Source organism: Meleagris gallopavo, chromosome 1, assembly GCF_905368555.1.
Source record: "Meleagris gallopavo chromosome 1, MGAL_WU_HG_1.1, whole genome shotgun sequence".
Taxonomy (NCBI): domain Eukaryota; kingdom Metazoa; phylum Chordata; class Aves; order Galliformes; family Phasianidae; genus Meleagris; species Meleagris gallopavo.
The window spans coordinates 56,873,926-56,898,346 of NC_139404.1; the positions used below are offsets into that span (position 1 = coordinate 56,873,926).

At 37.6% G+C, this 24,421-nt stretch overlaps 1 protein-coding gene across 4 annotated transcripts in view; it reads left to right on the top strand.

Annotated features, from left to right (window-relative positions):
• LOC100551345 (diacylglycerol kinase iota) overlaps positions 1-24,421 on the top strand; it is a 175,368-nt gene that overhangs the window by 53,259 nt on the left and 97,688 nt on the right. For 2 of the 4 annotated variants that reach the window (XM_085229054.1, XM_085229065.1), the window contains exons 5-13: positions 2,381-2,437; positions 4,102-4,167; positions 7,754-7,825; positions 8,390-8,506; positions 15,615-15,689; positions 17,204-17,299; positions 18,251-18,333; positions 20,336-20,396; positions 23,796-23,909. In XM_085229054.1, the coding sequence (XP_085085180.1) occupies positions 2,381-2,437; positions 4,102-4,167; positions 7,754-7,825; positions 8,390-8,506; positions 15,615-15,689; positions 17,204-17,299; positions 18,251-18,333; positions 20,336-20,396; positions 23,796-23,909 (741 nt within the window). Of the gene's footprint in view, positions 1-2,380; positions 2,438-4,101; positions 4,168-7,753; positions 7,826-8,389; positions 8,507-15,209; positions 15,306-15,614; positions 15,690-17,203; positions 17,300-18,250; positions 18,334-20,335; positions 20,397-23,795; positions 23,910-24,421 lie in introns of all 4 variants that reach the window. The other 2 variants (XM_085229072.1, XM_085229062.1) reach the window with 2 other exon arrangements.

The following is a 24,421-nucleotide window of genomic DNA, read 5'->3' on the forward strand; positions in this document are numbered from 1 at the left end:
AAATAATTTCCCTCTACTTCTGGAGTGGAAATTGAGGCTTGAAAATGCAGTACCCTGTCATGCACAAAATTGGCCTTTCAAAATTCCTCAGCTAAGCCCAGAATAATTCATATTATGACAGCTATATATATTATGAGCAATGCAGCATAAAATGCTACTCTGAATATTTTCCACTGTATTTACTAGACAATTTTATTTTCTCCTCAAAACCTTAGAAACAAAGTTACTTTTTTGAAATAGAAAGCATCGAACTTTTCCTTTATGGTGCCATTATTTCTATCAGCACCTTTCCTGTTTGTCACTTCAAGGAGACCTCTTTGCCTCCAAGTGCCTACAGAATACTGATCACAGAGTTCAGTTATCCCATCAGTGATTCTTACTCATTGCACCTAACTAACTGGTAATGTGTTAAAGGGATTCTCCACCTCTGCTTTTTCATTCTTGGTGGGATATGTGTAAAGAAATGAGTGGGAATATCCCCACTGATTTCATTAGAGCTTCATTTTCACTCCTATATGTTTTGCAATGTTGTTCTCCATAAAGGAAATTGATGCAAAACAAATTTATAACAGCAACCCTTTGGAAAGAGTTTTTCGTTTCCCAGTATTTGGGCTTGTGTTGACAAATGTCACAGTGATTGCCATAATACCAAGTTGGAGAAGTACCATTTCCACCCCCGATGCTTTTACCCACAGTGAAATTAGCATTAGCACATGCTTTCAGCTCAAACTGTTACCAGTGAATTTTTCATGAGTTCCTTCATCAGCAGCATTGCTGGCTCTCCATAGCCCAGTAAGCTGGTGGCATTGCCAGTGGTAGCACTCAGATACAACCCATGCTGTTGAACTTGTTTATGCCATTCTAGAGAGCATGAAATTCACCTCTTGGCAGAGGATTATTATAGAGTCCATGTGCATCTTAAGCCTCGTGATGCTTACAACTGGTTCATAGGTCTTCTGTTTGGCCCTCTCCACATAGGTATAAGCTGTAAGTAAACTAAATATAAGCTGGAAATCTTTCCAACTTCCCAGGTCTTAGAAGTGGAATGATGAATTGCAATTCCACATGAAGAGCAGTGGAAGAAGATAATGCTATGATTTTGATTTCTTTTTAAGTAATAAATATTTCATTCACTTTTTTCTTTTCCTCACTTGGACTATTATTTTGAAGGCTATGATTAAATGAGGTAAAAACCCTCATTTCTATAGGAAGTAAAGAATTGTATTCAAAATTGGGGAAACCTGATCCTTCTATTTTCATAACAAAAGCATTACAATACAGTATCCTTAAGGATTTTACTCTTTGAAGGCTAGTCAATTAAACTTGAATCCATTTCATTTAGTGCATTCCATTTATCCTTTAACTTTTTCCTCTGACTCTCCCTCCTTTAATATACCATTTTCTCTCTTTATATATTCTCTTGCTCGTATTTCTATTGATTTTACTCAAAAGATCATAGAATTATAGAATGGTTTGGGTTGGAAGGGATCTTACAGTTCGTCTAGTTCCAATCCCTGACATCTTTCATTAGATAAAGCTGCCCAAAGCTCTGTCTGACTTGATCTTGAACACTTCCATGGATGGGGAATTGTCAGCTTCTTTGGGCTACATTCTTCAGTGTCTCACGACACATAGTAAATAATTTCTGCCTAAAGTCTAATCTAAATCTGCCCTCTTCTGTTTTAAAGACCGTTACCCCTTGTCCTGTCACTACAGGCCCTAGTAAAATATTTTGGGTTTTCTCATCAGACTCTCATGTGATTTTTATTGCTTTTTCTCTTCAACTTTCAAAAAGATGTTGTCTTCATGGAAGCTCCTGTTGTCCTCTTTCTGCCTTTCCTCTCCCATCTGAAGGAGGGAATTCCACTGCATGAGGCAGTCTTATGCTCCCCAAGCAGCCTGATGTAAGGAAAAGGTAGAAATTTATGATAATTTATGTTTTTTCCTGAGAACGTAGAAAATTTTTCCACAGATTTTGTTTATAAAGGCATAAAGCTGAGTTGTGCAAAAGATCTTAGAATTAGATTTCCAGCTCCTATTAACTTTTGACAACTCAGCTTAAGTCTACTTTGGTTACAAAGTGTGTTCTTAAGAAAAAAAACAGATGAAGCAGTTTCCTCCTTGGCATGAGGGAGATGGTTTAAATAGTTTAACTGAGCATGCAGCAGTAGCTTTAATGATGATGAGGGTTGTGTAGAGATCTAGGAAAGAGCGTCATTATGGCATCTGAAGAGATTTTCTGTCATCCAGGTAAGTTTCTTGAACTAGTGAAATAAATATTCTAATAGGCAATATATGCCTTGGAAGCTTGCCCTATATCAACATGTTGGAATAAACTCTCAGCTCTTTTTCAGTTCTAACAGCTTTATTTTAATGCCAGATTAATTTTCGCTGCAAACCAACTTTCCGAGAAGGGAGCTCCAGATCTCCAAGAGAAGTAAGTAACGGACAAATGATGGTTGCATTCCATTTGATTTGTGTAATGGTTCACCTGGTGTGGAACTGCCCCTGTGCTTTTAGATTCAGAAGAGTTTTCAGTACTGGTTCCCAGTGGGACATCTTCTCCTCTTCAGAATAAATGTAAAATGAAATCTAGCTGAAGCACTATATTGCTTACACTATCAGGAATCATTTTGTCTTCCCGCTGTATCTTTTCCCATTCACTCAGCCATTCTGTTGCTTTTTTCTTTTTTTTTTTTCTTCTTCTTTCCATTTTTTGATAGCATTTCTTTTGTTTCTTTCTAACATTTGAAGTAGTATTTTGGCTTCTGTCTGATTCCCTGAGCTTTTGCTATACTTTCCCTTCATTTATTTTGAAACATCCTTAGTATTAGAAGATGTTTTGTTAGTAAAATAAACATTCAAAAACTTGTGTATTTCATCATTCAGCTACCATACAAATCCAGCTCTCTTGAAGGTGCTATATGTATCTGTGTTACTCACAAAGTTAGCAGCTATTGCTGCCATAGGACAAAACAAAATAAAACTCAAACTGACCACCCTTCCTGAACCCCACTCAAAAAAATCCACAAATCAATCAGCCCCCCAAAAAACAAACCAAAATAACCAACCAAAACAAACAAACAAACAAACAAACAAACAAAAGAAACCACGCAGGTGGTGGTTGAAACTTTTTTATGCATTAGATACTTATTTTTTAATTAAAGAAGAAGATTCCTAATTCTGATATTTATTTTGGTTGCCAGTCTAGTATGATGGAACCTCTTTTTATGTAAGTAATCACAATATGGAAGAACACTTGATGACTGCTTTTGCTTATTTTTCTTTTTCACTTTTGGTAGTAATGGGAGAGGAATAGAAACTCCATTTGTTTATGGGCCACTCACTATACAGCTTCACTACCCCTTAAGCAGAGCTCCCCTTAAGCCTCCTATTTCTTCCTTAAGCACTACCCCTTAAGCTTCCTATTTCTTTGTTAGCATCATTTCATAGCTTCTCCTAGCAGAGGTAGTTTCCAGTAACATGGGCTCTGCTGTGCAGGCTGGTGTTAAAGCAAGGTGCAAATGAGGCTCCTTCTAACTCCCTTGCCTGCACAGGAGTACAGCAGTCCTGTACACCCTCTATTCTCTTGCCCAGATCTTGATGCCATCCAGAGTGGAAGAAGTCCAAACTGAAAGAGTCCAAATTACTTCAGTGGCCAAATGACTTCCTTTTCTCTTTCTCTTCTCCTGCATTGACTTGTGATGTTTTTGCTTTATATAGCTGTATTTCTGAGCAGAATATAACAGGGCCCTGTGTTGGTGTCTGAAAACATTGGTCCTCAGGTCCTTCTGTGCTCTTTATTTATATGATGGTTATCTCTACGTCATGTAATGTTTTTGTTTTTTTTTTTTCCTTTTGACGGTAGTTTGGGCCACGTGGTGACATGGATAAAGAATATCATCTTCTCCTTATTCATCCTCTGGTTTCAGTTGTGTCTGGAGTATTCTAGGGGGAACTACTATCTTTTGCTCCATAAATAATTGCTTTGGCAAAAGGGTACTTTCCTTTAATGTCCGTAAACCAATTTCACATGTATGGTACCTTGAAGTGCAACCTGCCATCTCTTCCTGTAACATTATCTTTGTTCTTCTCTTGCAGAACTTTGTCCGACATCACTGGGTACACAGACGGAGGCAGGAGGGGAAATGTAAGCAGTGTGGAAAGGTAAGATTGCCTGTGCATCACAAGTAAAACACCAGGCACATAGGCATTCAGGGTAGTCAATAACTCCGTCCAGTGATGAGATTGTTTCTGTGCTAAACGCTTAACCTCTCTTGAGTAGAAAGTGACGAAACTGAGTGGTAGCACCTCTCACTCTCACATGGGAATAGAAAAGGCAGTTGCATCCATGCAAGAATGAGCCTGTCACATGTCCTGGGCTGTTGCACTGCACTGGCCAATTAAAAGGGCAAGGAGGAAGGCAGTGGCTCCTTGATCTTTTTTTCCTTGGTTAAGCCAACCCAGTGCCAATGTTGTGCTCTTGTAGTGATATCTTCTGCACCAACATTATGATTATTTTTTGTTTTTTTCTGACTACTAGAAAAAGAAAGGCTGTTGCTTTCTTTCTGTCTCAGTAGACTCTGCACTTTGTAAGACTGCTTCATATTCACTATCTGTGTGGCAAAATAAAAGCTTGTTTCTTAAAAGCTTTAAAAAGGAGTGTAACCTGAAGATTGGTCTTCTGAAGTATTATGAAAACCTGAAATTTGATCTAGTGGTTGGCAACCCTGCCCATGGCAGGGGGGGTTGAAACTAGGTGATCATTATGGTCCTTTTCAACACAGGGCATTCTATGATTCCATGAAATAAATTAACACTGAATTTAATTTCCTCACTCTAGCACTGTAACCTATCCTCTCTTAACAGCAACTAATAAGACTGTGTTTTGTCTCCATGGCTTGGCACTTTAGTTAGAAGAAATCACATTTTAGTTGGATGCTGATGTAAATCATTAAGTGCTGCAAGGCATGGCATACAAACATGATGCTCTTTTTTAACAAGTGGCGTGCAAACAGTGCGAGGAGGCACTTCACAGGCAGCATTCTTATGGTACACCTTCTTTGTTACTCTGGATAATTCTCTAGAAAAGTATTTCTGAACTACATACTATGTGAAGAACCACCTTCTTATTCATCTGTTATCTTCTAATGCTCCATAGCTCTCATGTTGGAAGAGGTGGCAAATAATTTCTCCGAAGCCACATTCTCTAAGCCATTCATTATGCTTAATATTTCTCTTGTACTTCTGCTCATTTGTTTCACTTGCAATCTGAAGAAAATCTAGTTTGCAAGCTTTCAGCTGTTATTATCTTTGTTACCTGAAATTCGTTTTTTTTTTTTAATATTTTTTTATTTGCATAATTTATCATGAGAACAATCAGACCATGTGGTCCAATATGCAGCCCATGAATGAGTGCGATAATAGAAGCTTAAGGATGAATGCAGATTAACCCTTTGTTCCTAAACTAATAATTACTAGCTCCTAGTAATTTAGGGATTTTCTGAGACTGAATGCATCTGTACCATCATACTAAAAAGGCCTTTAATTTGTTTTTACTTTCCATGACGTCCAAAGCAATGTGTCCACCAAACAGACAGTGTGCAGCTGCAGCATTGGTCTCTTTTTTTCAGTAGTGCTTTTAAAGGCCTGTGGGTAGATGCAGGGCTTTGTTTTCATTGCATATAAGTCACCATCTAAGTGCTTCTGTTACTGTGTGTATTGGAGTTGTAGTAGTACCCGTCCCTCATGCAGTAATGTTACACTGGAAAGTGTCTGAGAGCCTTAGAAATAGAATAAACACCTTGTATTTTTTTTTTTTTTCCATGATGAATGACTGCTCCCCTTAAACTGATGTGAAAATGCTCTTTAATGGTAAATAGGTCTAAGGGTATAACCAAAACATGCCAGAGCTAGTGATCCCTCTGTGCTGTGTGTGTGAATGCCTTTATTAATGGGGGATTTGATCCCAATTATTTAGGCAGATTGCAATCATCAGTGCAAGTTGGAGATTCAGGTGCCCTTTTCCTCCAAACGTGTTTTCTCTGTTATGCATGACTGCGTACTTCCACAGGAGCAATTCTCAGCATGGAATTTCATGTGTTGCACAGCAACCTAATGCCAGTGAATCAGGGCTAATCAGATACTGTTTGCCTGATATCCTCAGAAAAGTGAAATTACTTTTCCATCCCCACATTTCTGAATTTATACAGAAAGTTTCCTCACATAACCCATGGACAAGGTAGGATAACTGAACTCTCATATTTTTTCCTGACTGATGAAAGGAAGAAGAGAGAATTTCTGGTGAATTATGGGGTTCCCCGGTGTTTCAACCCAATAGTCTACATAAAATTTCCCTGTGACCTGCAACCCATCATTGTATTTCATCATTCCCTTTGAATGTTAGCTTTCAAAAATCACTGTCTTATCCCAAACACATATCCTTAGGAAGAATTAGCTCACAACTGTAAAGCAATGAGGAATGATTGGTTCTTATTATTAATATGTTTTTACTGCTGTGTATTTTCTCTAACAGCTCCCTAAAAGCCAACCAGCTTACTGAATAAATAAGAAATGATCCATCCAGAACCAGACAAGCTGCTCAGTCCACATGTTTAAAATACACCACTAACGGGCTGTGGAATTAATGTACTGAATTTGATGTTTCATTAGTGGAGGTTTGGGGAGATAAAAATTTCTCCCATGCTTCTTAGAAACCAGAACAAAAAACATTTCATGCCAATGAGAGGCTGATTTATTCTTTTTCAATACTCTGGGAAAAAGTGTAGGATTTCTGAGAATCTTTAAGAGGCCTCAGTCGGAGTAAATGAAGGTGAAGTGCTGGACTTTCAGTCTCTGCAGACATTAACCCAAATCAAGTATTTTTCTGATTGAAATATGATTCAAGTGAATGCAAGTTTTTAGCTCATAGCTCTAGTTGCTATTTGTTACCTGTGTTATGTGCAAAAAGAATATATATGACCCAGTGGTCTTTTCCAGCCTTAGCCTATGGAAGAAAGAGATCTATCTGTTGAAATGTCATTCTACAAAATTAAACTGTGGGAAAATAAAGTCACATATTTGCTGCTGGTGGTGTTTTTTTATTTGTTTGTTTTTCTCCTTAAAACTATAGAAGTATATCTTTTTGTATTTGATTTGAATCAGACAATCTTGAACTTTGTGGGTTTTTTTTTTTTTTTTTTTTTTTGGAATGTACTAAAAAGATTTTGATCTGAGTCAGCTTAATAAAACAATAAACTTAATTTCCCAAATGGAAGATTTCCAGCTAGACATTATAGTTGATTCTACTCTATGCTAAAAATAAATAAATAATGTTAATAAACCCAATTCTTATTTATATTTAAAGCAAAAAAGACTGCAGTGAAAAAATGTTCACTTCAGCACAAAATCTGATTGTCACAACTGAAGAAAGCCATTGAAATAGCCATTTCTTCTCTTTCTTCATCCCCTTTTCCTTCTTTAACTACAAAATTTAATAAAAAGCACAAAAATTCAGGGAAATATCTTTAAAGTGTGTGTGAGAACATGCTGCAGTTGAAGAGCCTTCTCTATCATTCCTGTCACTATTTTATCTTCCCAAAATATATTCAGAATCCAAGAGCTTTGAGGCTGAACCGATGTATGTGACTATACCGAACTGGTTTAGCCTAGCACAGTTACCTGACAAGAATTAAAGGCATAAATTTTCTTGTAGTCAGGGTGAATTTAACTCGTTTTCTTCCGCTTATTGTAGGGCTTTCAGCAGAAATTCTCCTTCCATAGTAAAGAGATTGTGGCCATCAGTTGTTCCTGGTGCAAGCTGGCGGTAAGTGGATAATATTCATGGAAAGCAGTAGTTAACACCTTCACTGCATAGCCTCAAGGCATGTGATTTCATTTGTGCTGGCTCTCGCAGTTTCTTCTCTCAGTGAATCACTGCCAGTTTTGCTCTTTCATTTTTCTTTTGCTCAGATGCCATAATTTCATCTGGATGATACGTTAATCCTCCTAGAAGAAGGGTCTCGCTGCCCCATGTAGTCATTGGCTACCTCCCATCAACACAACACTGCTGCCAGCTCAAAGAGCCAAAGGGCTTTTAATGCATTTAGTGTGTCAGGCTGGGTTATGGTCTTTAATCTGCTCTTATATAAGTAGAAGTGATTTTTTTTTTCCTTTTTTTTTTTTTTTTTCTTGATCTTTTCCCCTTGGTATAAAGCATGGCTAAGGAAGGTGGTTTTTAGTTATACCTTCCTAGTGCTCCCAGGTTTTGAGGATGAGAGAATTGGGAACATTGCTCTAGTTTTGCAGTCTCATTCTTTTTTTCCTCTCCTTGCTTCTCCTATGTCTTCCTTGACCTCCTTATTGGCTCTACTCTTTTCCTCTCCTCCAGTTTCATAACAAAGTCACCTGCTTCATGCTACATCACATTGAGGAGCCGTGTTCTCTTGGGGCTCATGCAGCTGTCATTGTGCCTCCCACCTGGATCATTAAGGTGAAGAAACCTCAGGTAACTGCATGCTGATGTCTGTTTCTGAAGCTGTATGGCTTCACAGGGCCAGCCTGGCTTCTGCACTCAGTACACCTCCACTAAGGCATGCTCGTTCAACCCTGTCTCTCTCCCTGAAACCCAGCATACATTCATGGTGATTATGAACTTGTATCCTCCATCCAGCCCTTCAGTAGGTTTCCTTGTTTGGGTTGATAAGCAGCAAACATGACTTTTGTTCTGAGCAATGCAGCTCAGGTGTGTTCTTCTGTGACTTCAGCTAGCGTACTGCAAGAAATCCCCTGTGCTGGGGGCAATAAAGCATGCTTCATTAAATAGAGCTGAGCAAATACAGGGAAAATCTAGTAACAAACATTCACTTGAACTGCAGTAAGAATTCACTGTAGTTGGGCTGGCATCCCTCTGAATTTTTCACCAAAGGACAGTTAAATAATCATGTCTTGTTCACATCAGTTCTTGCTGAATGCCAACAGTAAAACCACGTGCCCATTTAGTCGCTGGTAAAAGGGTGAGACCTCAAAGCTTTCTTACAGATGTGATATGTTTTAATGAGGTTAATTCACTAATCATCACAACAGGGAGAGAAGGTATCCTAAAGAGAGCTGGCCAAAAATTATAAGGGGATTCTTATCATGCACAAAGTAATTTTTTTGTTGTTGTTTTTTTGTTTTGTTTTTTTGTTTTGTTTTTGGTTTTGGTTTTTTTTTTTTTTGTTTTGTTTTTTTGTTGTTGTTGTTGTTTTTGGAAGTCTCTTTTCACTCCAGGTTGAACTGAAAGACACAAACACACATTGAACACATCAAGGAACCAGAAATGCTGGTATAAGTTTTACTTCAGAAGCAAGGAAATGGATGAAAAAACAGGAATGCTGGTGTTATTGAACAATGTTGTGCAGTTTGTATGTTAGCATGAGAAGTGACTCAGGGCTTTCTGGCTCTGTGTCCTGGCTGGCAGGAAGCAGAGAATTTCACAACATGGGGAAGGCATTAAGACAAAATGTCCCTGTGTGGAACTAGAAAAAGGTCTGCAGTTTGGACACTGTTTGGTCTTTAGCTCCAGTCTAGGGATATGGCTGCCATCTTTGTGCATGAGCATTATTTCTAACAGGCTTGATTCTGAAGACAGGAGGGAAATAAATAAATTAATCAGAATTTTAGTAATTGAAACAAAACAATTGAAAAACAACCTGACCAAAGAGATCACAGTTTCTCCTTTAGATTTAGGGTATGCAAGGTCTCTAGCTACCTCTCCTCTGAGAAAAAAAAAGGTCTCTTTGGCATTTCTGTATTTTTCCCACACTCCTTTTCCACTGTTAGTTTACTCTAGCCTTCTCAAGAGAAATCTCTTTCCTTTCTTGTTGAATTTTGAGTCCTCAGCAGAGATTTAATCTCCTTGGCTAATTTTCAGCACCTGTGGTATTTGGCACAAAAATGAGACTGGCTCCTTTTCTGCCCCATTAAAGAGATTGTATGGCCTATTAGTCGTAAGACTTTCAGTTGCTGGGTTTCATGGTAGAGTGCCTGGAACTTTTGCTTTGGTCATTTAGCCAAGAAATGGTGACTCCAAGGGTTTGAGGTCTTGATGTGGATCCATGAGCAGATATCCTTGGGCTAGGAACCATTAAGAAGAATGCTGTAGCTGTTGTAGTCCCAAACTAAAGACTGGGTACCTGTAGGGTCCTTGAGCTTTCCACCTGGACCATCTACATGAATACAAAAAGAATAAAAATGCTGAACTAGCTCCTGTACAGGCTGAGACCAGTACTTTGGAGATGACAAAAATTATTTGGATCAGAAGGCATTTTGGACAAATTATTTTCAGCATAACGAGTTGTAGGAAATTCTGATTACCTTTAGATGAGGTATGAGAATCTCCTTTTTGACCAGGTAACTTCAGGTAGCTTGCGGGTGGGAAAAAGATGGATGTCTTAGAGCTGTAGGTAGGATAATTAATCTTCTTTACCTAAAATCCGCTGCTTTAAGGACACACAGAACCATAGCCTATGAAGCAAAGGGCAGGTACCACTTGTAACTGATATACCTTTACCATTTAACTACACTTCACCCCATGCGCATGGGAAAAAGAATATAACTGATCTAAGAACCAGATTTATGTGGCTGGAAGTGCTACTCTCTTCAGAGGTCTGATAAGAAAATCCGAATCTTTTTTCATCCAGTACATCTCCAACGTATTTCTCTTAAATCGCTTTAAATCACCATTAAAAACAAACAAACAAACCAAACAAAAACCAACAAAAACACCTTTTGTGTGCCTTTTAGTATATTTTCCTACAAAAACAGGAAGATTATCGAATTTGTTTGATAATTTCTGGCTTACCAAAACCCCTTTTAGTGAGCCTACAATACACTACAGTTACTATTATTTTTAAACAAAATGAGGAAAAGAATATTAAAAACAAGAACTCTAATTTAAGAAAAATAAATATATTAATACAAACAGAAGTATTGATTAATTGAAAAAGCCTTGCTTTAATTTTCTGTTCTTTTACTTTTAAAATTTTCCTTGATTTGATGGTTAACCAAAGCAGAGTGTCTTCCTTATAGGATTTACTCTCTTGTTTATTTATTTATTTATTTTTTTCAGAAAGATCAAAAATTAATTATTATTCATGGGAAAAAAGATTTTTAAGCGCATGTTTTAAATGTTAGGCTTAAATGAAATATCTGTTAATTTTTTGCGGTCATAAATGGAGAGGAAGTACGTCAGTCCAATTTTCCCTCTCATCACATGTCAAGCCCTTAGAATTAATGCAAAAAAAAAATTACTTTGGATAACTGAAGCTTTAGATAAATCATATTCCTAAGCAATGCAGAGAACGGGCAAGTTTCCACAAAATTTCTGAACAACACCTAGTGCAGTGTTACTTTTGTAGAATGAATTTATTGTTGTGGGAAATATTAATACTTTAGATGCATTTTCAGATTTTTTTGACAGAAGTCTTGTTTGTTTTTCTTATGTTTCTTTAGGAATTTTTCTCTCCTCCTGCTGTTTCTGGCCAGCTCTCCTCTGTATTGTGGCCCTCTTCACCCTATATGCCTGTTTGGTGAACACTATTGTTGCATTCAGTCCACAGAGTACAAATACAATATTAAAATTTTTGTGAATTCAGATAGTAAATTTATATATGTAAGCAGCATACGTCTTTCACGTATTTCACAATTGGAGTAAATTTGACTACAAGCCTCTTGGTTATAAATTATTTTCTCAGCTCTAATTAACTATTCACGTTAATCATGGTCAACTCCTGAAATGAATTTCCTACTCATGAAGTTGATTTTAGTGGTGCCTTCATCCTTTTATTGGTTGTTTCTTTTAGGCAAATAAGATGGCTTTTTGTAGCAAACCATTGCCCAATTTTCAATTTTTATTTCTCTTTTTATTGCTACAAAAATGCTTTTCCATGCTTATGTGCAACAAGGGTCACCACCTTTCAAATATTGTTCTTGAATAAACAGCACACTCCCCCTCTGAATGCCAGAAATGTTGTGGTAATAAACCATGATTAAGTAATTAAGGAAAAATTTGTTCATGCCTTTTACATTCTAAATGGGGAGCTTTTGCATTTTGCAAGCAATTGATTTTGCTACATGATGAATATTCAAAATGGTTTAATCAACTTTGGGTTAGGTGGTAGCCCTGTCTGTAATGACCTATTTACATAAATGGAAAATTCCCAGTATCTATTTCATTTTATTCATACTTCTGTAACTAGTTTACTGTTTTCCAATATTTCTGTACTGCAGTAGCAGCACTTTGACACCATCTCTGATTTCCTGTGGTTCAAATCAATTCCACCTCCTAATTCTCCTCACTGTTGTGAAAACAGGCCACCCTTGTTGACTGATGTTGTGTGAGATTTGGTAGCCCAAGTAGTTTTGTGCTAGGAATGGACTTGCTATGCTTATGTTGTGGGAGAAAAGTTAATGATGAGGAGGAGTACATCTAGCTGATGTACCTAATGATTCAATCTTTCATCTTCTGTTTGGGAAGGCAAAGACAGTAAGTGTAAAATTCCATTTTATTTTATTATTTTTTTATATTTTTCTTTTCAAGGTGAGTAAACATGGTATTTTTTTCTTTTCCTCCTCCTTCAAGGGCCTTCAAAAAGTGCTAGTAATCTTTATACTTCTGGGCTAATTTCTTCCTTTCATCAGTTGCTTGCTGCAGCTGTCTTGCCTAGATGTGATTTGTGAACAACCAGAAGATGGTCAAGATTGACCTTCTCAGAGGCTGTTCATTGCTTACATCATTTGATGTCCAGCATGTTAAAAGCCTTTGAAAATAAAGACTGAAATGTTGCAAAGGAAAAGGTGGAAAAGTTTCATTAGATCTGTTTAGGATAGTCTGTAGCCCTTACACCAACCAACAGCATAAAAGGACTCCAATTCTTTTGTTCATTTAGCTAAACTTGCTTAGAACTACAGTGATGATGCAATAATACCAAACATCTCTCTTTGAAGATGGCCAAACTGACATCCACAAAGGAGAGGTTTCCTCTCTAGATGCAAGTTAGGATTTACATATGGTGCACAGTAAAGGTATGCTTTGCTATCAAGTATTTCACTGAATAACATTATCTGTTTGTAAAAATACTCATCACCTTGTTTTGTGGACAAGGTAATACACATTCATTTCTTCAGTTTCATGTGCAAAGACTGATGATTATTTCTGTCTGTTATTCTTCTGCATGTTTGCAAGGAGAATTTGCGTATGTTTAATCAGCTTTTTTGCCTTTCATCTGCTGTAGATGTGCATCATTGTAGCAAAGATTTAGGTTGTCTTAACACTACAGATGTAAGTATGCTTTAAAAAAAAAAGGCAAAATAACATAGTTGTGACGTAGCATATTATATTGCCTTTCTGAGGGTAGAAATAAAGAGAAAAAAAGTTATGGTGGAGTCTTTTCAGAGAGACTGAAACTCTTTCACTAATACGCTTACATGCCTCTTCCCACCCCATTCATAGGCAAGAAAGGAGCCATGCTATAATGGGATTTAATAACAGCTCACTTAAATGGTCTTTAATTTATTGTTTTTCTTTAAATTAGGCAGTATTTTCTTTTTCCAAAAGAATTTCACTGGCTTAGGTCCATCCACTGAGAAAGTAGAATAATAAGTAAGTCCTTCTTCAGGTGACACAGTTAAATACTATCCTAATATAATATTGAACTTGAGTTACTGGCTGTGATTTGCCAGAAGACTTCACTGCATGTTACCCATAGGATAAGTATCTTAAATTTTACACTGAGGGAGGCTAGAGCCCAAGGAAAAGTCTCAGTATGTCCGTGACCTTTCGTCAGATAGTTGGCAAGCCTGCAGATAGACTGGATCTCAGTCTATTTTGTTTTCCCCACACCTGTGAAACCAGCTGAGAAAACAGGCCAAGAACCCCACTGCTTGCAGTTGATTGCTGGAGCTTTGAGGGCAATGCGCTGTGCCTTTATACTGATATAAAGGCTTTTGTCTACTCTCAGTCTGACTCCTAAAGTAGGGCAGTGATAGTCTATGAAGGTGACACTATCCATTCCTTTCTGTGGTTAGTGCAGTCTTTGTGATTTATCATGCTTTCAAGACCACTTTTTATGTATCAGAGTAGGGAAGAATAAGAACATCTCCTTAGATATTTTCTCAAATTGTGCCCTAATAGGGCAAGTGTGTTGGCATTGCTCTGCTGAGCCACGTTGTCTTCAGTATTTTCAGTAAGCAACAAGGCATAAATATATAATGGTCCACAAGGAATGTTGGGAGGTGATATAAGTTCGTTACTGTGCTCTACAGCAGACCTCTCTTGGTCGGGTTAAAAAGGAGATAATAGTTTCTTCAGCTATTTGAGTTAGATTGCTGTTACTGTTTTCCACATTTCTGAGAAGTCAGGAAAAACTAAATATTGTAACTGGTGTGTTGGACCAAAGTTTTGGAATTCTGAATGTGGTTGCTAGGTAATCAAGAGACTCTAGTAACTATTCTCCTTAATGTAATGGCATTACTTGTTAGTGAGCAGGATTAAGTAGGGACAGATATCATTGCTTATAGACTTGGTGATCTTTGATCATTAACTTATTCTCATTAATGACACACTTTTGAATACCATCGTGACAGAAATGACCTTTTGGATGAGCTGGGTGGATCTTGCTCCCCTCTTGAAACCAAAAAAAAATCAATTACTTTCTTCTAATTTCCTGTGTATTTCCTGTAACACAAAATCTCAACCACAGGCCAAGTGTTTCTTGTGGATATGACTTCAGGTACTAAATACCAAGGGAAAAAATTATATCCCCTTTTTGGTATGTTTTTATCACATCAGAAGACCTTTATGGATCAGTATTACTAACTAGGCTATTGCCTGCCTGGAGAATAGTTTTCATGCTTATTTTTTAGGTTCTGCAAAAATACAAGAAGTTTTGCGTTTTCTTCTGTAGTTTAGTGTTACTATTTAAAAAGCAAACAACTGGGAAAAAGCTTGATTCCTTAATTATTAACAGTTCACATTGTTCTTCATCTGATGATTACACACGTTTCTTGATAGGGCTGGAACTCACTCTGCAGTGCCAGCATCATATGCCATGGTGGCCTATGTTATATTGAGTCATAATGGTTGCCAGAGCTAAAACTTGTTGTTTTCTTTCCTAAAAAAACATGAAAAATATCTCATTTATCATGTTTTTTATTACATCTTTATGCAGGGGGTCTCCATACCAGGAGACGAGCCTGATTGGGCAGGAGACTGGAGCCCCGAAGGGGAAACGGGCGTCTCCTACCCCTATTGGGAGGGTTGGCAGGTACAACATGTGGTGTTATGTGAGTCTATGGGAGCATCTGATCTTTTTCCCCCCTCACAGCGTGGGAAAGTTTCCAGTTCCAAAGCACCAGTCTGGTCTCCGTGTGTGGCTTTCTCCATAAACGGTGGTGTGGAAGTGTAAAGCATGCAGCGCATGTGATTTAAATCTTGAGCATGTGCCAGATACTCTTATCATTCTCCAAGTGGACATGCATGGAAGAGCTTCATAAAGAGGCTCTGTCTGTGCCTGTCTTCTAAATTTTGTTTTGCTTTTCATGTATTCTTTTTTCTTTATTTTTTTTTAATGTAGAACTCATTAAAGACTTCAACACGGCGAAAGAAGAGGACATCTTTTAAAAGAAAAGCCAGCAAAAGAGGCAATGATGTAGGTATTTAAGAGCTTTGAAAATGAGTTTCCTTTTGTTTGAATGTATAAATGCAGATTTTAAAGTTCCATTTACTGTGTTTTTGATATATACATATTTTTTGCTGGAAAACTCCATGTTATTGAAGTTGTTGTGAGAAAATATTAGTTTTGATAAAAACTTGCATGAGAAGTGTCATTTGCTGAGTTGATTTTTTTTCAAGAAGCAGCATACCAGCCCAATGAAACAATATTCCTGTGGGGTGTAAAAGACTCAGCTCAAACACTTGGTTTCAACTAGGCAGAGCAGAAGCGTGAAAGTGGGTTCTGAGTGTGTTGACTGCAAGAGTCTGAATATGGAGCTGGCTTCAATGTCTGCTTTGAGTGTCTGCCTTGGGAGATCTCCTGTTGGGGATGTTTGGTCCTATGGTTAGGTTTACTAGTAGATTATAGAAGACTTTGTTTTCAGATCTTACCTACTGTATAAGTGGTATACTGAATGAAAGCCGTAAGGGGAGAGGTGGGTGGAGACTTACCTCTGCCCAGACAGAGATCTGTGGGTAAAATCCTCACTTGGGCATTGGGCAACTGCAGTCCTACAGAACTTCAATCTGTGTCTGCCTCAGCCCAGGAGAGTGTCCTCATTACGGGGCTCTTTAATGTACTATGGATACAGAGAAGCTGGGAGGCAGATATATTGATGATTGACATAATGAAAATATCTAAGGTGCAGGGGGCAAAGGGATGAGGCCAGACTCTTCAGTGATGCATAGTGATAGAACAAGGGGAAATGGCCACAAACTGAAGCATAGGAAGTTCTGCACAAATGTATGTAAGAACTTCTTCACAGTGAGAGTGGCAGAGCACTGGAACAGGCTGCCCAGGGAGGTCGTGTAGTCTCCTTCTGTGGAGACTTTCAAGATCCCCCTGGATGCCTACTTCTGCAACCTGGTCCAGGGAGTCTGCTTTGGCAGCGGGGTTGGACTCAATGATTTCTAGAGGTCCCTTCCAGCTCCTACAGTTCTGTGATTCTGTAATGAGCAATATTTGAATCACATAATACAAGTAAAACCTGTTCAAAGAAGGAGGGCCATCAAGGCCAAGAATATAGGAGCAGATAATCTGCAACTAAACACTGGTTCAATTTGTCTGTTAAACGGGAGTCAGGAAGTAAGTAGTTTATCTCATTCCATTTTCTACTGGAAAAAAATATAATTCATATTAGAAGTATAGCACTATATCTGACACGTTATTAGGAATGTATGAATCATTTCTTTTTGGGAAAGAATATAAAGTAAAAAAAAAACAAGTTTTGGGCTGACCTGGAACAGTTTTTTCCTTCTTATTTGCTTACGGAATTTTCTCTGCTGCATAAATTTAGTCTCAGCTGAGCATCACGTTATCATGGCTGTACTGTTTTCAATATCCAAGGTAGTTTTGTCAGAGCTATGTTGGTTCTTCTACATGTGATATGCCAGTGAAATCTACCCTTTTCCTAACTTTTACTAAAGTTGTTTCTTGCTGTGGTTTCCCAGGATAACAAAGGTCGGCCATTCGTGATAAAGCCTATTTCCTCTCCACTCATGAAACCACTGTTGGTTTTTGTAAATCCAAAAAGTGGAGGGAACCAGGTAAGGTCATAATATGGATCCAGGTAACAAAGGTTAAGCTTAATAACTGTTTTTCTGCAAATAAGAATAGTTTGTGGTCAGTCATTAGTAAGAGGAGCTCTATGTGACTGTATTAGAGTCTCCTAGAAGAGATGCTTGCAGTTGAATGTCCTTTATATCTCTAATTCCACTGAACTGGAAGAAAATGATATTTAAATATTTGAGCATCGGCCTTCATATCTTCAGATTTTTGATAGGATTGGATTTTTGTAGTTTGGAGATTTTCAGAAGACTTCATTTTTCCATTGGAAATTTAGATTACTAGTGAAGTTCTAGACTTATTTTACCCTAAATATGATATAATTTTACATTACCGTATGATGACCTTTTGGTAAAGTGTTGACCAATCTGCACTGAGTGAGGGAGCAGTGGTGCAGCTGCAGCCCATGGAGTCCTTGGATGCTGCTTCTCAGGGCAGCAAAGGCTCATAGTAGTGTTTGTGGTGATGGTTTTGGAGGTCAAAGCAGCATCATTATGTGGATGTTGGGGAAGACACTCTTCACTGTGGCCCACAAATTTTGCCCACAAAATTCTTGAGCTTCTTGCTGTCACGGATAACAGTTTGAGGATGTGTGGGATAACAGAGCTTTCTTGTTGCAGGTGATGAGAGAACAGGTTTCTGTGGGAGAAAAACCTTTGGTCTGACCCTAAGTCCCTACTCTTATATCATTAATGATCTGTATAGTTCAATTCAATTTACATGCACACATGTGCACACTGCATGGATTTCTGAGTCACTATTTTATAGAGCTATCATTAGCTGCAACCCTTTTTATTTTGATTTTTTCTTGGCTTATGTTTGCATTATAAAGCATAAAGGGAAGAAAAGCAGTCCAAATCTGAACACTATTATTTTTAATAACCATTATGCTATTCATAATTTCCCTTCCTTTGATTTTTCTCTTTTCCCAGGGCACCAAGGTTCTCCAAATGTTTATGTGGTATTTGAATCCACGCCAGGTCTTTGATCTCTCTCAGGAAGGGCCAAAAGATGCGTAAGTTTTCAGGCACTCAGCTCTGTTTTTGTATTAGGAAAGCAGAGAAACATCTAGCTTGGATAGGTTGGTAGACTAATGATTTTGATAGGTTTGAGTTCTCAAAGATCCACATTGTGATACAGAATCAAAGTTTCAGCATATAGATAAACCTTTGTAAATGCCTCTGCATGTTCAGATAAGATCTTAAGCATGTTCAGATAAGATCTTAAGCAGGCTTGGGGTCCTAACAGCAGCTTTGGATACCTACTGGGGATGTAGCTAAAAAGACAGTTTGACCCTTTACAGCAGCATGGCAAGAAGAGCAAGAAACAGGGGGCAAAATGTCCAAAGAGACAGTAGAAATGAGAGAAGTTCTGACTGGATGTAAGAAAAAACTTTTTCACTGTATGACACTTACCCATTAGATTGGATTCTCTTTGTATGTGGAGATTTTTGAGCCCCAGCTTGATGAAACCCTGAGAAATGTGGTCTGGTCTCGGCACTGAATCTGCTTTGATCTGGAGTTGAGATAGAAATCTTTTGAGATTTATGGTATTCTGAGTGATACGTATTCCTGGGATAAGCAATTCATGTAAAATAAGATGGGAATGGGCTCTATGCTCTCTATGAATACATAGATCAAATAGATGTATGAAAGGTATGGCTGCTTTCAGATATAATCTTTTACATTTGCCAAGGAGCACCCTCTATTGGTCAGAAATTTTTTCGTTTGTTTCTTTTATTATGTGACTATGGGGAGGACTCACAGCAAGTGATGTAAGCAGAGACAAAAAAAAAAAAAAAAAAAAAAAAAAAGGCCATTCTTTGGTGTAGAATCACATTATAGTAAAACGCTGACTGAAGGCTGTTACATAGGTGATCAGATTCACATAGTCAAAACAAGGAGTTCATTGAAGAGTAGAGCCCATGGACTGCAGATCCTACAATGCTTGACCATTCCTGGGTGGCTGATCTTTAGTGGAGTGAAGCTACCTTTAGATTTCCATGTGTGATTGCAGCATGCGGCTATCTTTGCATGCTGAGTAACTGATGCTCATTAACGAGGCAGTTATTGAAGGGTGAGTGCTTTCTGAAGGAGAGAGAACCTGCCTTTAGAGGGATGATTCTCACTGCTGAGAGTAAAGAAACTCTGCTTCTGTGGTTTTTGAGATAGGGATATTTGCTTTACTTAATTGTCTGCTCAGTGCTCCTTTGACATTAGTACAGAAGGATGGTAATCATTTAAAGTCAAATGCTTATCTGTATAAGAATGGTCCAAGTATTTTCTATTCATACTTCTAGAGCACCCAAACATGTTTTTCCTGCTGAAACACCTGCTACTCTCCTAATGATGTATAGAAGCTTAAAAGTAAATGTACGGTTTTCAGAGCTGTGTAACAGAATGAAGGTTGAATTAGATCCTTGGTAAGCTAGGTCTCAGTATGTGAATGTATCTCCTCCACTGGGAGATGTCTTATTATGCCTCTCTTTCATGCAACTGATGGAACAGGAATTTTTTTGGCTCTCCTGTTTGTATTTTAGATCAGATATCCAGAGAGTTTTGTTAGGTGTTACTGCCTTCTGTGGTATTAAAAAAAATACAATTATCAGTTGAAGGAGCTGTCGTGCTCTACACACTTCAGAAACAGTGGTTTAGCAAATACTAATGAGAAACACTTCATTTGGTTTAAAGCTTCAGTGTTTACATTTGTTTGCCTTAGGATAAGAGGAAAATAGAAGACTGTCATCTCCAGAGGAAGAATGAGAATCTGGCTTTTCAGATTACGTGTTCCCGTGTTAAACAGACAAAACACTTCTCAAGAGGGGCTGTCTAACTGTTAAGGAAAGCTCCATTTCATTTTTAAGATTGTCCTCCTCCATCCTGTATCATCAGTAATGGATATTCTAGAGAGAAATAAATGATAGTTAAACTGTCACTTGGAAAAAATGCATAGTAACTACTTTCATTGCTGTATTGACTTTTTCAAAATTATTTTTTGCTTTTCCCTCCCCTGGCTAGGCTGGAGCTGTACAGAAAAGTGCCAAACCTGCGGATCCTGGCCTGTGGTGGGGATGGAACGGTAGGTGACTGGTGCCTGGCAGCTCTCTGGTCATTGCCAAGAGCTGAAATTGCTCACTACATAAGTTTCCCACTTTGTGATGCCTGCAGAACCTGATAACCTACCTTATGCTTAATAAATCTTTTTCTTTTCTATGTGGATTGGCCTGCTTATTGATGGGACCGTATTCTTATGTGCTAATGTCCTAGATCCTATCTGCTTTATGCATATATTTATTATAGCTTAAAAAATAAAGACAACCATTGTCAGCCTCCTCTTACTATTTTCACAGATCTGAGGGTCTAGCAGGTTAAATCAGTGTCTGGGGGTAATTTAATGATAATTTCTACTCCTCTCTGATATTGTCTTCACTATGCCTGAATACAGTCAAATGTCAAATGCCTCTAGTTTTCTCACCCTCTTTACAAATCCACTGTGAGGAAGTGGTCATGCTACTTGCCTGTGATGTGGCTGATCTCCAGATTCAGTATTTTCTTTGCAATTGAATTGCTGTGTGTCCTTGGAAAAGGGAGTAGTGTGAGATCTTCAGAAGACTCGGACACCTTTAGATGGAGGCAGACTCTACAGTTTGGGACTTGGAGGCCAAGAGTGGTAATGAAGGAATTACAACTGCTTTGCTCTTGCCTGTTCTTAAGAATGCTATAATTCTCACCCTGTACCATTGAGTGCTGAAGCATAGTTACAAAACTGACCTTTAGTCTCCATGAAGATCAGTCTCCCAAACATGCATTTGGTAATACTTGCAACTATAGTAGCTGCAAGGTGCAGTGGCTGGACAGGATGTATAGAAGTACACAGTCATCACACTAAGAGGCTTTTATTTTTTTTTAATTATTATTATTATTTTTTAAGTGAGCTGAACATACTCTCAGCTCCTATCTGTTTTTGTGAGCATTTCTGAAACTGGATGTAGAGGTCATTAATACTAGTGCTTTCCCCTGAAAGACAGAAGAAACAACGTGATTTTATTACCATCTTGCTGGTACCTGGGGCAATAAAATATTACTCTTACGGAATTCAGAACACTCCTTGAGAAACTCGTGACGTATTACGTTAGCAAAAAATAGAGCTTCAGAAAAGATATGTTTTCCATCTGTTTCTGAAAATGTTTGAAGCTTCTGTCTGAGGAAGCCAATATTTTCCTAGGAGAAAGATCTTCATTCTAAAAATGTTAAAATAGAAATAAGTGCAAGTACATTGAGCCCTATCATCCTCTGTTTTTTGTTTGCTGAGCAGTGAAAGCAACAGGGGGCAGCACCTTCTCATTGGTAAGAGCAGCACTTCACTATTACATTCGCTGCTGCTCAGTTTGAAGCAAATTAATATCTAGCTATTCCCAAAGCCATTACATCTAGAAATGAGAAATCTGACTCAAATGGACTTAGTGAATATTCAATGAGACCAGATGTTATCTTGCATTATTGAGGTGAGTCAGAACTTATTGCAACTTTTCCATCACTGCTGTTTGCTGTTACTTTTCTGGGTATAAGTAGAAAACTTTGTTTTCAAAGCACTCAGGAGACTTCTTTTTACAGGGAAATGACAGTCTTTATCATCCTTTACTGAAATAGAATCTTTGACTCCATAAGGTTTAGACATGACCTCAAAGAGCAGTTTTGCAAATGTACATGAGCAATTTGAGGTTTTGATTAAAACTTGAAGTTAAAAGTATTTACAAAACTGGTTGGTATTTGTAAGGCTACCTGCCCCAGTAGCAAGCTGAGGCACAAATGTATAGATTAAGTCAATGGCAAAGACAAAGGACTCTTTAATGAGTCATGGCCACGTGGGAGTTATCAGGACTCTTTTCTCTGTTCACAATACCAGAGGACTGACTAAATTTCAAAAATTAGATGATGACTTATCTCTAACAATCCCTTAAAGACTTTATTTAGTTGTATCATAGACCTATGAAAGACTTAAATACCTTTGGTAACATCCAAGTTCATGAAAGTTTTAAGTTATTCACGTCACTATTAAACAATGATCTGTGATGTGAGATAACTTGAATAACTGGACAATGAGTTACGATAAGTAACTGTTTAATAAATAATATTTATATAAAATTAATTTTTCCATGAAGAGACCTGGGAAGAGACTTATTCTAGAATATCAGATATGGTGGTTGTTGGCTTTTTCTCATCCTCTATCAGACCACCCCCCTCTCCAGTACTTCAAATTCAAGCTGCAGTACCAAATATCTAGGTTTTGTTTTCTTGAAGCTCCAATTTCATTTCAGTTTGGGCTAAGAATCTATCTGAAATCACAGAAGTATTAGTTGAGAGTGGAAAAATCATGTCCAGGTGGAATCTGTCATTCAGTTTTATGTCTTATTTAAAAACTCATAATGTTAGTGAAGATACAATCTTTGAACACTGACATCAGAAAAAAATAGACATTATTTTCTTATTTGTATGCTAATCTATATTTGTATTTCTAAAATAAATTATTCAAAATGCATGACATTTTCATGGTTTTTTTTTTTTTTCAAGTTGATAAATAATCTAATAGTGCTATTTTCTTATAGCAAGAGTTTCAGGCATATAAATTTTGAGAATATTTTCAGCAATACTCCTTTTCCTGTTGGAAAGTGCTTTTTAATATGAGTAAAATATTTTACATTAATTTGTTCCTAATATTTTACATTACTTTGAATTGAAAAAATTTTATGTGGTTTAGAGTAGAGAGAGAATGAGAGAGAGAGGAAGATTCAGCTCTCGGTGCAAAAGATCCATGTTCATTTTTCCAACGCACAGTCTTCAGCCCTTAGTATTATACTCTTTTACTCCAGCCCTGTATATATAATTATATATATCTGCTTTGCTCAGGACATAACAATTCAGCTCTAAAGTCTCTCTTCTGGATATTGGAAGACCTGTGGATGTGTCTCTACTTGACTTGATCTGGACTCTGTGTTTCAGGGCATGCTTTTCTAAAGCATCTCTTGCATCTTTTCCCCTTTAGTATAAGGGTAATTCAACATTTTAATCTTAAGCTGTCTGTATTATTCTTCACTATTTTTTATTTTTTTTATTATTATTATTATTTTTGACTAAACACAGCATTTTTTTCAGAACAGTTTTTTAGGCAGAAACTTTTCTGCTCCCTTTCTTTGGGATCTTGGTGTGCTATTAACAATAGACAGAATTTGTGTCCTATTCCTTCTCCTTATACAGGATCTCCATGAAGACTCTCCAGTTCTCTGGGAGGAAAAAGCTCAGATGGGGCAGCTGTAGAGTTTTTGTATATATTGTTTTTTCTTTTTCCAATGTATTTATTTCTTTATTTTTTGACTTGTTCTTTTCCGTGATGGCAATTCAGTCAAAACATGCCTTTCTTCTCCATTCCTTCCCTTTTAATCTTCCTTACCAACAGTTTCTTGTTTTTCTGGTTTTATAGGTTGGCTGGATCCTCTCTATCCTAGATGAGCTGCAACTCACTCCCCAGCCTCCTGTGGCTGTCCTTCCACTTGGCACTGGGAATGACCTTGCCCGCACCCTCAACTGGGGTGGGGTAAGCACTGACTGGGGTTACCCTTACATGTGGGTTCTCAACTTGCTGCTCTGATTTAGTGATATAATAGCGTGAAACTTCTTTTTGGCTAAAATAGCTGATGGGGCTTTACCCAAGGTCTGCTTCACAAGGACACGACAGCTTATTTCAGTTTCCAGTTTCATGTTTTGAATTATTAATAATGTAAATGTTGTAATAAAAAAGTGCATAGCTGTATCTGTCTGGTATTTTGGGCCAAATAATGAGAGTTATATGTGGGCTTATAACTTAAGCATTATTTGAACTTTATTTCTCTGTAGTTTTCCTTGACTACAGCACTGGATTTATTTAATGAAAGGCAAATATGCTTTGAATTCCTCTCTTAGTCTTACCATGCCTGTCTAAAACTTGTGTTCTTAAGTAATAGTTGATCTGACTGTTTCTTATATCAAAATCTAGCAATAGTTTGACATGTTCCTAAGAACATTTGATCTGCTGTTTTAGATCTGCATGAAAGGAAGGAGGTTTTCCAG